Genomic DNA, 14,051 nt, shown 5'->3' with positions numbered 1-14,051 from the left:
TATGTATTTGGAAACTGATATTTTGGTATTAATTAAATAGCTCATCTGTGACATAATAAATACTCTCGGATATATTTACATGTAATTGGCCAGTGATAGACCCCTTTTTGTATCCAACCTTTTTAAGATTGAACTTTGAATCTGAAAGTCTTGAGACTATCATAATTTATTTTTCACTCACAAGTAAGCCAATAACTTGTGTACTTTCTTTTACATAATTATATGCATTAGCCACTTACCAAAACATGTATTTTTACTTCTGGTTGTTGAGAGGCTGTACGCAGTAGCTGACGGGGGTCCTGACGGAAAGCCTGCAGTGTCTATGTAAATTGGCTAGATATGTTGTATGTAGGCTAGCCATGTGTATTATGGTACTGCAACATTATGACTCTCAAGAGGTGAGCTCAGGTTATATTATTGTACTTACCAGCCAGGTACTACTGTGGTATACTGTAATTAATGGACTGGAAATTGGGAGAAGACTTGGAGGAAACTTGCAATTGTTGGACATGGCATAGGGATGAAGTACATGTACAGTAGCAAATGTGGATATAGAAAAGCACTGGTGATCACCATTAAAATAGGTAATCAACTTGGAAATTAGTGGTGTGTTTCTTAGGAACTAATTTTGCTTGCATAAACATTATGTGTATTACTTGTGCAGTTTATGTAGGTATAATAAGTGATTTTATAATATTTTTAGAATGTTCGCCATACATCTGGTGATGCTGATGGTCGGCATTCATTCTCAGGTACACCAATAACCAGTGATTCCAAAATTCTCATCATTACTTAACGTTGCTACAATTTTTGGTTGAGTACACCCTTAAAACTATATCATTGTTTTGTAGTAGTCTTATCTCAATACTAACTGTGGCATTGGAGAGTTCATAATCGATATCCACAAACAGTAAAAGAAAAGTTATAAAGCTTTCAGTGGATCTAGAAAGGATGAGTATTGTAAACTTAAATTGACAATTCTCAAGAAACATGATGATCAAGGAAAATTTAAAAACCAAGTAAATAATTGATAACAGCGCATGTACAGCTGTCATTTTTTTTTTTTTTCAAAAATAAACCAAATTAATTTTGGTATTCTATTAATTTCAAGTTTTAGTATTTCTTCATGGGAATATTGAGCAGACCTGACTATAACTTTCAATTGATGTTTCAGTCTTTTTTGACTGTAGAAGGGACATAACTCTTGCAGTCTAGATCTACATCTCAATAAAAAAATGACCCGATGAGAAGCTATCTTAAAGGGAGATAATTGTTTCCACAGTTTGAAATATTAAAAGGGAGGTAACTAGGGAAGGATTAGTCTGTTTTAACGCAGTATATGTGGAAATTTAAACCATACAGATGCATTCACTGATGAGACAAAAGTTTTGATTTGGTGATTCAAGTCTGGTTTTGTAAAAAGAACAATGTTGATTTATAAAGACAAAACATTACATGCACATATAATTGTTTAATTATTTTTTATTGGTTCAGTATGTAGAGAAACTGGTTATATATCGATATCACTCACATTTAGAGAAGCAAAACATCTTTCAGATCCATATACATATCTATGTATTTGGAAACTGATATTTTGGTATTAATTAAATAGCTCATCTGTGACATAATAAATACTCTCGGATATATTTACATGTAATTGGCCAGTGATAGACCCCTTTTTGTATCCAACCTTTTTAAGATTGGACTTTGAATCTGAAAGTCTTGAGACTATCATAATTTATTTTTCACTCACAAGTAAGCCAATAACTTGTGTACTTTCTTTTACATAATTATATGCATTAGCCACTTACCAAAACATGTATTTTTACTTCTGGTTGTTGAGAGGCTGTACGCAGTAGCTGACGGGGGTCCTGACGGAAAGCCTGCAGTGTCTATGTAAATTGGCTAGATATGTTGTATGTAGGCTAGCCATGTGTATTATGGTACTGCAACATTATGACTCTCAAGAGGTGAGCTCAGGTTATTGTACTTACCAGCCAGGTACTACTGTGGTATACTGTAATTAATGGACTGGAAATTGGGAGAAGACTTGGAGGAAACTTGCAATTGTTGGACATGGCATAGGGATGAAGTACATGTACAGTAGCAAATGTGGATATAGAAAAGCACTGGTGATCACCATTAAAATCAACTGACAGGGTGCAAAAGTCTATGTAAATAACCAATTAAGGACTTTTAGGCTAATACAATTCAGTACAAATTCAATACTCTTATATTTTTAAAATGTGTTTATGCCTTTTTGATGGCCGCAGCATATTATTGTGTAATTATGTATGTAATTACCTATATTTCATGCACCCTTCGAACTAGAGTCCAACTGAAATTTTTTTAACCATAGATTACTATATTCTTTCGTTGGAAAGGTTGTTTATCACTATACAGCATGTCAATATAAATACCAATACAATCATTGCTTTAGTGATGTCACAAATCACCTCTGAACATTCCCAAATAAGTAAAAAAATAGATATGAAATCCAGATTTTATTTGTGCAGTGTCCTTGCTAATTAAAATTGTGAGGTTCATTTTAAGATACAGATTTGCGAATGTTCTCAAACAGATAGAGGGGGTATTTAAGATAGGGCTGAAACGATTAGTCGAATAATCGGAGGCGATTAGATTAATGAAGCGAATTGCTGATAATCGATTAAAGATTTTATTAATCGTTAATCGTAACATGCGTAGCCAGTGCATTGTAAGCTGACTAAACACGTTGACAGATCATGGATTTCTGAGTAAGCCATTCCGACTGGAGTTTCATCTCTTTATGTACATGTTTTTAACTCAACAAAACATAAATGATGTGAGAAATACTTGTTAAATTACGTCTCTGTGGAAGTTAAAGTCATTAATCAATGAAAAAGTGGATGTCATGAGAAAGCTTGCAACACGCTGTTCGCCAATTTTCACTAGCGATCGACTCCATGTTGTTACGTCACGGTGGCCTAATCGCCGCCGGGACGCTCGGGAGCGGAAGGAGCAGTAATCTTGAACATTTAAATTTTACTATTGCATGTGTTTATCATATAAAAAGAAAGTTTTTGTTCATATTCTAATTGAATATAAGAGTTGTTGATTTATTTTATTTTTTTGATCACGGAAATAAAAAAGTTCATTGACGAAAATTTGGTCATGTCGCTCCGTGGCGGCCAGATTTGGTTGATTAGTCGTACGTGTGAAGGTCACGTCAAAACAGCGGGTTAGCAGACTTGATTTAAACGATGTTACGGAAGACAACACAGGAACGGAATTCAGAGCTTATTTGGGATAAAATACGTTTGTTTTGTCAATGATTTTCTTATTTGTTGGTAGGCTTATATTATATAAGGCATGTCCTCTGTCATATTATACGGTAGGTGTTATTATTAGTTGATAAACATGGCGGACGTTTTCAGTAGTCAGTAGTAAACAATATAGTTGCCTTCAATTCAAACGATTAATCGATTAGTAATCGATTACATGTGACCGAATAATGGAATACAAAAATTACTAATCGTTTCAGCCCTAATTTAAGATAGAGAAAGGGAAATGGAAGGGAAAATAGTACCAATTAAAAAAAAAGAGCCTCACTTGCGGGTTACTTCCTTCATAGTTTTGATGTAATCCAATTGAATGTCATGGTGCAATCTATATCTTTATGGGAAGATTGGAATAACTGAAGAGCCAAACTTGCAATTGGTAAAACTAGTTCTATGATGACTCGTTACAATTAAAAACTTAATTATAAGGGACAGCTGGGACTGATAGTTGCATGTTGTTAATTATGGATTTTGATCCATGACAAGACAAAAAGAGTCCCTGTAACTAGTGTGAAAAGTGGACTTGTATAGTACAAATGAGCAGCATTTGGACTCAATATAGCATTGATAGATATGTATTATTGTTGTTTATTTAAACTAAGATATTTTCATGTGTAATTTAAGTTTGCATATTTCGCAGGAAAATGAATGGCCAATTACCATATTTGCTGTAATTGCCACTCTTCTACCTTAAGGCATTCTCCCCTTTTCTGAAGAATGAGTTGAAGCGCCCTACCCATCTTATGGATTTAACTATGTTTTACAATGTGTAATCATTTGATGCTTTTAACATCAGCATTATATCCCATATTTACATGGACTTTTTTGTTTTTTTTGGTCCCCTTAATATAAGCAACCCTTTTGTTGCAATTTTTTAAGTGCCCTGGTCCTGGTGCTAATAAAATATATATCAGTGATGCCAAGTTTTAGTTATGATTAAAGTTTAACCTGTACATTAATATCTTGACAGAATTAATGCATTAAGTTTAGGAAACATAAAACGGTTAATTACAAGATATCCATATGTTGTTGTTTCTCACTGTGACATTTTAATGTTGTAGTAACAGTAGATATTGATAAAAGGGCAAGTTAAATGCTGCTGATATATGTAACATATGGTAACTGTATAAGGTCTTTATGAGGAAAACATATGTGACAGTTTAAAATGAAACACCGACACATTATACATGGTCATACATCTAAATATAAGTCTTAATTGAAACATACAGCTTCTATAAAGAATATTGTAGTATGAGATAAATATGTCCTAACCCTGTGAGTCCCCCCTGTATTACAGTAGTGACCTGACCCTGTGAGAGTTCCCCCTGTCTTACAGTAGTGACCTGACCCTGTGTGAGTCCCCCTCTGTATTACAGTAGTGACCTGACCCTGTGTGAGCCCCCCCCCTGTATTACAGTAGTGACCTGACCCTGTGTGAGTCCCCCTGTATTACAGTAGTGACCTGACCCTGTGAGAGTTCCCTCTGTTAACAGTGTCTCTGATCCTGTGTGAGTCCCCCTGTATTACGTAGTGACCTGACCCGTGGGCCTGTATTACAGTAGTGACCTGACCCTGTGTTAGTCCCCCTGTATTACAGTAGTGACTGACCCTGTGTGTAGTCCCCCTGTATTACAGTAGTGACCTGACCCTGTGTTAGTCCCCCCTGTATTACAGTAGTGACCTGACCCTGTGTGAGTCCCCCTGTATTACAGTAGTGACCTGACCCTGTGTGAGTCCCCCTGTATTACAGTAGTGACTGGACCGTGTGTGAGTCCCCCTGTATTACAGTAGTGACCTGACCCTGTGTGAGTCCCCATGTATAACAGAAGTGACCTGACCCTGTGTGAGTCCCCCTGTATTACAGTAGTGACCTGACCCTGTGTGAGTTCCCCTGTATTACAGTAGTGACCTGACCCTGTGTGAGTCCCCCTGTATTACAGTAGTGACCTGACCCTGTGTGAGTCCCCCTGTATTACAGTAGTGACCTGACCCTGTGTTAGTCCCCCTGTATTACAGTAGTGACCTGACCCTGTGTGAGTCCCCTGTATTACAGTAGTGACCTGACCCTGTGTGAGTCCCCTGTATTACAGTAGTGACTGACCCTGTGTAGCCCCTGTATTACATAGTGACCTGACCCTGTGTGAGTCCCCCTGTATTACAGTAGTGACCTGACCTGTGTGAGTCCCCTGTATTACAGTAGTGACCTGACCCTGTGTGAGTCCCCATGTATACAGAGTGACCTGACCTGTGTGAGTCCCCCTGTATTACAGTAGTGACCTGACCCTGTGTTAGTCCCCCCTGTATTACAGTAGTGACCTGACCCTGTGTGAGTCCCCCCCTGTATTACAGTAGTGACCTGACCCTGTGTGAGTCCCCCTGTATTACAGTAGTGACCTGACCCTGTGTGAGTCCCCCCTGTATTACAGTAGTGACCTGACCCTGTGTTAGTCCCCCCTGTATTACAGTAGTGACCTGACCCTGTGTGAGTCCCCCTGTATTACAGTAGTGACCTGACCCTGTGTGAGTCCCCCCTGTATTACAGTAGTGACCTGACCCTGTGTGAGTCCCCCTGTATTACAGTAGTGACCTGACCCTGTGTGAGTCCCCCTGTATTACAGTAGTGACCTGGTCCTGTGTGAGTCCCCCTGTATTACAGTAGTGACCTGACCCTGTGTGAGTCCCCCCTGTATTACAGTAGTGACCTGACCCTGTGTGAGTCCCCCTGTATTACAGTAGTGACCTGACCCTGTGTGAGTCCCCCTGTATTACAGTAGTGACCTGACCCTGTGTGAGTCCCCCTGTATTACAGTAGTGACCTGACCCTGTGTGAGTCCCCCCTGTATTACAGTAGTGACCTGACCCTGTGTGAGTCCCCCTGTATTACAGTAGTGACCTGACCCTGTGTGAGTCCCCCCTGTATTACAGTAGTGACCTGACCCTGTGTGAGTCCCCCTGTATTACAGTAGTGACCTGACCCTGTGTTAGTCCCCCCTGTATTACAGTAGTGACCTGACCCTGTGTGAGTCCCCCCTGTATTACAGTAGTGACCTGACCCTGTGTGAGTCCCCCCTGTATTACAGTAGTGACCTGACCCTGTGTGAGTCCCCCCTGTATTACAGTAGTGACCTGACCCTGTGTGAGTCCCCCTGTATTACAGTAGTGACCTGACCCTGTGTTAGTCCCCCCTGTATTACAGTAGTGACCTGACCCTGTGTGAGTCCCCCTGTATTACAGTAGTGACCTGACCCTGTGTGAGTCCCCCTGTATTACAGTAGTGACCTGACCCTGTGTGAGTCCCCCTGTATTACAGTAGTGACCTGACCCTGTGTGTGTGTGAGTCCCCCTGTATTACAGTAGTGACCTGACCCTGTGTGAGTCCCCCCTGTATTACAGTAGTGACCTGACCCTGTGTGAGTCCCCCCTGTATTACAGTAGTGACCTGACCCTGTGTGAGTCCCCCCTGTATTACAGTAGTGACCTGACCCTGTGTGAGTCCCCCCTGTATTACAGTAGTGACCTGACCCTGTGTGAGTCCCCCTGTATTACAGTAGTGACCTGACCCTGTGTGAGTCCCCCTGTATTACAGTAGTGACCTGACCCTGTGTGAGTCCCCCTGTATTACAGTAGTGACCTGACCCTGTGTGAGTCCCCCTGTATTACAGTAGTGACCTGACCCTGTGTGAGTCCCCCCTGTATTACAGTAGTGACTTGACCCTGTGTGAGTCCCCCCTGTATAACAGTAGTGACCTGACCCTGTGTGAGTCCCACTGTAATACAGTATTGACCTGACCCTGTGTGAGTGTGTGAGTCCCCCTGTATTACAGTAGTGATCTGACCCTGTGTGAGTCCCCCTGTATTACAGTAGTGACCTGACCCTGTGTGAGTCCCCCCTGTATTACAGTAGTGACCTGACCCTGTGTTAGTCCCCCCTGTATTACAGTAGTGACCTGACCCTGTGTGAGTCCCCCCTGTATTACAGTAGTGACCTGACCCTGTGTGAGTCCCCCCTGTATTACAGTAGTGACCTGACCCTGTGAGAGTTCCCCCTGTATTACAATAGTGACCTGACCCTGTGTGAGTCCCCCCTGTATTACAGTAGTGACCTGACCCTGTGTGAGTCCCCCCTGTATTACAGTAGTGACCTGACCCTGTGTGAGTCCCCCTGTATTACAGTAGTGACCTGACCCTGTGTGAGTCCCCCCTGTATTACAGTAGTGACCTGACCCTGTGTGAGTCCCCCCAGTATTATGGTAGTCTCCTGACCCTGTGTTAGTCCCCCCTGTATTACAGTAGTGACCTTACCCTGTGTGAGTCCCCCCAGTATTACGGTAGTCTCCTGACCCTGTGCCAGTCCCCTGTGCCTTCCTGAAGGCCGGTATAGGATGACAGTGTATAAAGTTAGACACACACACAGTGATGGTGGGGAGGAGATACAGTGATAGGCTACATGTATGTACACACTTGGGGATGTGAACCAGATGTTGGCGACTATACACACCATACACTGACTCACTGACGAAGTCTCTGCTGACAACTTTTAACAGTTTTATTTTGACCAGAGTTTGTAGTGTCCTCTGTGTCCTTGTTTAGTTGATGACCACTGTCCAGGTGTTTATAGGTGTGTGTACAGGTGTGTCAGTTTACAGGTGTAGAAGGGTATGTAACCATCAGAGAGGACCGGGGATTTAAAGGAGAGTTCGAGAAGATGGCGATGGATCAGGTCTTTGTGTGATGTGTCTCCTGTGTGCGGTAAATTATCAAGGGAGGTTTCAGGCCTGCTAAATATGCTGGCTTTATTCCCGGTGGAAATGTATACTTGTGTGATTTCTTTCAAACCACGATCTTTAAGAAAGTGTTTTACTTGTGAATTCGACCAAAACGTGGATATCTAGCAGGTCATTTCCTCATGGTTTTATGTCAAATAACATTCACCAGAAATTGGATTCCTGGAAATTTGGAGTGTGGTGGAAGTACATAATGAGTTATACAAGCATATGTCTGGAGTTAAATAGTGATTTTAAAAATAAATAAAATTAATGGTGAGGTTTTTAAAATACAAAAAAGTGTAGCTGATATTCTCAAAGTAGAGGAAGTTAATGATTTGTGTTGAGGTATTTTTTATTGCAACTTGTGAGCATGCCACTTGGAAAGAAATGGCGGTCGATGGAAGTCCTCAATCGTGGGTCAAGGGGATTTGGACCTTTGGAAAGTTTTCTCAACTCTAGAAATAAGTCTGGATCACGGGAAAATCTACGTGCCTCTGCATCACAGTCTGGTTCTCGAGAAAGTTTGAATTTAGACCATAATCATAATCGACACCAATCCTCACAGAGCCGAAGTCTCCGCAGCAGGTGGGTTTTCTAAATTCCATTGGGAAAAAAAACTGCAGCTGTCACAAAAAATTTATACACAACTCATTCGATTGGTCAAATTTCATGTAACTAAATTGCATTGGTATATGCATAAATAAATGTGAAACATTTAATTGCAAACTTTGCTATCGGTCTGTTTGCCTGCAGATGCAGCAATACATTCCATGCATTTCTGTGATAAGGATTTGGTGGTGCCACTTGCGGGTAGAACGTTGGGATTCCCATGTATCATAAAGCCGTCTGAGTATACGTAATGATTACTGCATGTCAACGGAAGTAGCCGGCTGATTATCCGATAATTTTAAACTTTAAGGCTTAGAACATATATCAATAAAGCTAATGTAGAGGGAAGTTATCTTGAAGTCGGGGCATTTAAACACACCAGCAGATCCAATTTTACTTCTTTTAATGCGTTTGTTTTTTTTTATGTTAACTGGTAAGATAAAACTCTTGCGTAAAAATTAAATTGAATTATAATGTTAATGGGTTCAGGAGAAACTACAGAATTACAGATAGGACAATTATTTCTTTATACATCATTAATTACTATTCAACATGCATGTAAACTGTTACTGTAACTAAAAACTTACCTTCTTATCAGAAAGGTAGTTTTAAAGTTTATTTCAATGTCATTCAAATAATTCTAGAAAATTCTAGAAATCAGAATGTAAATTGATAACTTTATACATGTTGTATCTGCACTGACCTGTATAAATTTGTAAATTAGAGCTGGAATTTTAGATTTTGTTGATAACATTGGATTAAAAACAAACTATTGATCTCTTCTAATTTATAATCTAGAGCAGTTGAATTTATAATTAAAACGTAGCTTAATGAGGAAAATAGGGGCATGGTCAGTCTTTATTGAAGTAAGTTCAATAAAATAAATCCAGATTAGGACATCGCATGCACAGAGTTGCAAAGTTACATGATTTACAAAAGTTAATCAACCTATTCAAAGTAAGAAAAATATAGCTTGAAATATAAATAGTGAACGTTAAATTCACTAAAGCACAATACAAGTTTAATATTACGATTTGATAGTCTGGGATGAATTAACTATATATGTGTAATGCTGACTAATGATATACGGTTATGTAATGGAGCAGGAAATAGTTTGATATTAGCATAGAATTGTCACCATTTGTCAACATGTATCATAAACTTACATCTACAAGTGTACAATTATTCATGAACCTGTGACTTTGTGGAGAGAAAAGTGTTCATTATATATATGGAATTCAAAAAACAGTGCCCACACCTTTTACATTATCAACTGTTGACAAATTTTAATTATGGTAATTAGTCTTTTGTTTGGCCGTTTGGAAAGTCATCTAAAGTTATAATTATAGCAGCTCTATATATAAGTAGTAATTAATATCCAGTTTTGATGATAGGTTTTCTTTTTAACTTTGAAATATATAAACTGATTAAATGATAGAAACTAGGAAATACTTTGATGATGGAAGTTAGAAAATAACTGCTAACTCATCCTGTGATTTGACATTTAAGATGTTTTTAGACTTTTAACGGGGAAATAAGTACATTAGGTATTAGTGGGACTATTTAGGATAACCAATCAATGAGAACGATGGAGAGATGTAGATAAAACGTTGTTGTGTGCACAGTCCGTGATGTAAACACAATCAAGTAGCTACCCATGCCCATTAGTACCTTACTACAGGTGTAACGTCTATATATATATTTCAGGTGATTTTAGGATTTGACGACCTGGTCGACATCAATTTGATGATATGATTGATCTCTGTTGACCCGTGAACGATAATGTCACAACTGGTTTGAAATTTAAATAATTTCGTTCTGAAGTATAATGATGTTACGGAGAAGTGGCACACACCTGTGTTGTGGTATGAATATAAATGAATGTCTGTGGAGCTTGTGTGTGTGTACAATATAAGGGAGTTATCTTTTATGAAATTTTATAAACTTGTGTTGTTCTTGTGCTAATGTTAGTATTATTATGCATCTGTTTTGTATACAATTTGATTTATATATCAGATTACAAAAGATTTGAAATGGTTGGGGCACAATGGCTGTATAGTCATTAATCCAACAATTAACTACAAGCTCCCACCTCTGGGTTGCTCCTCACCTTAAAAAGTTGCTATGTAGTGACTTTGTCAAATGTTTTTCTCTTTGTACTCTGGCTTTGACCTCCTAAACTTTTTACTTCTTAAAGCAACTTAAGATATTTATAGAACTTTAAAATGTCCCTTATCTAATTCAGATCCCTGTATATTCCTGTGTGATTGTGTATGGCATTAGTCCTTCATAATTGATAATAATTCAGACCTGTGTAATCTGGAATCTTTGTTTTTCTGACCCAATATGCTGGTCCCAGTGACATCCGGTTTAGACAAGATATAAAACATTTCATTAAACCTTTACCTAATATGAACTTCATAGGATGGTTATGTATAATTGGCCCCTTTGACGGCAACATCAGGGATCCTGATGGCAACATCAGGGATCCATGTACATGGTTACTGTGGTGTTGTACCAGAGTCTGCCTGCCCACTGCATCAGGTAACATCAGGGACTACATCAGGGATGGAGGAGTTCAATGGTGTCAGGCTGTTGTAGGTTAATGCTTGGAGCCTTTGTACCACTCAGTTGTTGTTTCTCCCTGGGACTGTATCTGCCCACTGCTACTATCTGATGCCATGTTACCATGGTAACTGTGATGTTGTGTTTTGTCATTTATGAGTAAATACATGTACTGGTACACATAAGAGAGCATTATCCTTATTCTCCAACACAATGTGAAGAGAAGAAAGTCAAGAGAAGGTTACAGTTTATTATAAAGACACCTGGCCATGGCCAGGGGTCATTAGGGGAGGGTCAGGGGTCATCAGGGATGGGTCTAGAAGAAATTGTAGCCTCCTTCAAAATCCAAGTAGTGGTGGTTGTGTACATGTTTTATATTTCAGCATCAGGCTATCTTGTAAGTTTTAATTTAGACCCATTTAAGACAGATTTTGTTTCTTTAGCTATTTATCTGCTACAGAAGGAGACCAACTACAAACAACATTATACCTCTTATTTGCCATCCAGTTGCTATTGGTAAAGGGTCTAAGTAACAACAACAGTACAGACCAGTTTTCTCAATTTCTCAAGAAACACCATGGCCATCTATCACAGTCACAAAGTTTATATTGAAGCTATATAGCTAACTGTCATGAAGTACAATAGATTACATACAGTATGTATCGTCTGCTGACGTAGTACTGTTCATGTTAAAAATGTCAGAATTGATTTAGAAACAGAAATCTTTCACAATAATAAATAATTTTGATTACTTAACATCAAAATGTACTGCCAAAATCAATACTAAATTAGGCTCTGTATCTGAAGTTTATCAAGTAAGTAATTGTATGTCACCATATATGAGGATCAGAAACGGGAAGGAAACCACTGCTTATATGTGTACAAGTGAATTGATACACACAGGCAGCTATTTATATCTGGCCATGGGGATCTGTACCAAGTAATGTTGAACTTAAAATTCATGTACTTTGTATATGTATTTTCTTTTTTGTCTTCAGTAACTTTATGGAATTATACATATACTTTATTAATGCCTCTTAGTCTACAACTAGATTTGTAGGGTTTAGTGGCATGCCTTTCTAAATTTAACGATACAACTAGTTGATCATTATTTTATATCCACTAAATACTCTGATATATATACTAACAGCTAAGGTAATTAAGTATAGCTATAGCCTCTCATGCTTGTGCATTTTTGGGAGACTGCAGTATGTTAATGTTTTCTCTCCTTGATTGTGATAGTAGAGATCTCACCCAAACTCCTCCTTTATCATTAGGAGACCATAGCTGGGAAAGACATGTGAAACTGCATCATTATATAGAAGCCTCACTACAGATTAGGATTGATGATAAATCATGTCTGTATAAAAAGAGTGGCGGTCTGCTGAGGCTCGTGGTGAAGTGAATATTACGTAAGAGCTGGTATGTTAATGATGCACCACTAAAACAGTAGGCTATGTAGCCCCGTGGTCTATACCTCATTCTGTATAATTACTGGTGGTTACAATACACACAACAGGTTACGCCATAACAAATTACAATTTGTCCTTCTTCAGGAATTTTGAAAGTAGAACACAACATGTTTTGTTTCTTCTCAAATAAAGGGGGATCAGTGCAGGAATTTGTTACCCTAATAGTTCTCTCTTTTATCCAGTTCACTTGATACAAGTTGTATTTGACAGAATAAGCAATTTCAAACCAAAGCAGGATCCATTTTGACGTAGCCAACCACAGATGACCTTCCATTTCATGATGTCATTTTTGATTGGCTTATAAGCACAAACTGCAGTTCAATACTGCTTTCTAATCCTAAAGCCAAGTTATTTAATAAATTATATCAAGCTATAGAAAGATTCAATATTCTGTCTACTGGTAAATAGTAAAGTCTGACAGCAAGTGTCCCTAAATTGACAAAATGTAATTAGTGAGCCCCTGTAGGTGTATAGTATGGTGTAGTTGTTGAAATTGTATTATGCTTGAATGACTGGTCCAGACCTTCAGGGCTTCTTGTTTTAGTTTTATTGGTATATATAGATATATATATATCTATGATTATGATCACTTGTCTTGGTTAAGATTTTAAAATTGATAGAGGTCATTGTCATGGTTACCAGGTAGTTGTTGATAGCGATCGCGATTACATATGTCGTGATGGAGAGAACTCAGAGGTCTGTTGAAATCAAAAATGATATACAAGCTTAAGTGACTAGGTACAAATTGTTTCATTATTATACAAGTACAGGACGTCCAGTGTTTATAGACAGCAGTTGTTTACCGATGAGACAGGCTTTCTTTCTCACCACTGATTGATGTACTAGACTGTCAAATGTTTACGACCCCCTAATAAGTACTCACCAACCCTACATATTAATTAGATGGCTGGTGACACTGAGTTCGCCTCTGTGTGTGTAGTGTCCCTTTGTATTCTGTCTAGTCATCGGCCTTCATTATAGTTGTTGTCCATGCATCTTTCTATATATTGGGCCACGTTGTCCAAGTGGCTATAAGATGTCACAACATATTTCCATAATACCTCCATTTAGGTTGCATGTCTGAAACCCAATTGTGGCAGTTGCCAGTAACTGATGGTAGGTCAGTGTAATTTTTCAGATACTTGAGCTTCCTAACCTGGCACATTTTGGTAGAAGTTTTAATTTGACTTTTAACAGAATTCTGAACAAAAGAAACCTTAACCCTTCTATATATATTGACTAATTTACTATTGACTAAAACTGGAAAAGTTTATTATGACAGAGACTTTTACATGGAGGCACAAGTTGAACATACCACG

The 14,051-nt window shown here is 38.6% G+C and overlaps 1 protein-coding gene across 12 annotated transcripts in view; it reads left to right on the top strand.

The window, feature by feature from the left end:
- Positions 1–14,051, top strand: part of LOC138317487 (rho guanine nucleotide exchange factor 11-like) — a 99,824-nt gene that overhangs the window by 3,150 nt on the left and 82,623 nt on the right. For 7 of the 12 annotated variants that reach the window (XR_011207768.1, XM_069259188.1, XM_069259190.1 and 4 more), the window contains exon 1: positions 7,752–8,671. The exons of 1 other annotated variant lie outside the window; for it this stretch is intronic. Coding sequence is in view for 10 of the 11 variants with exons in the window: in XM_069259188.1 (XP_069115289.1) it covers positions 8,457–8,671 (215 nt within the window). In the remaining variant the exon portion in view is untranslated. Of the gene's footprint in view, positions 1–7,749; positions 8,672–14,051 lie in introns of those variants that run through there. 4 more of the 12 variants (XM_069259192.1, XM_069259197.1, XM_069259195.1 and 1 more) reach the window with 3 other exon arrangements.

The sequence above is a fragment of the Argopecten irradians genome, chromosome 3 (genome assembly GCF_041381155.1).
Source record: "Argopecten irradians isolate NY chromosome 3, Ai_NY, whole genome shotgun sequence".
Lineage (NCBI taxonomy): Eukaryota > Metazoa > Mollusca > Bivalvia > Pectinida > Pectinidae > Argopecten > Argopecten irradians.
This window is presented reverse-complemented; position numbering and strand designations above follow the sequence as displayed.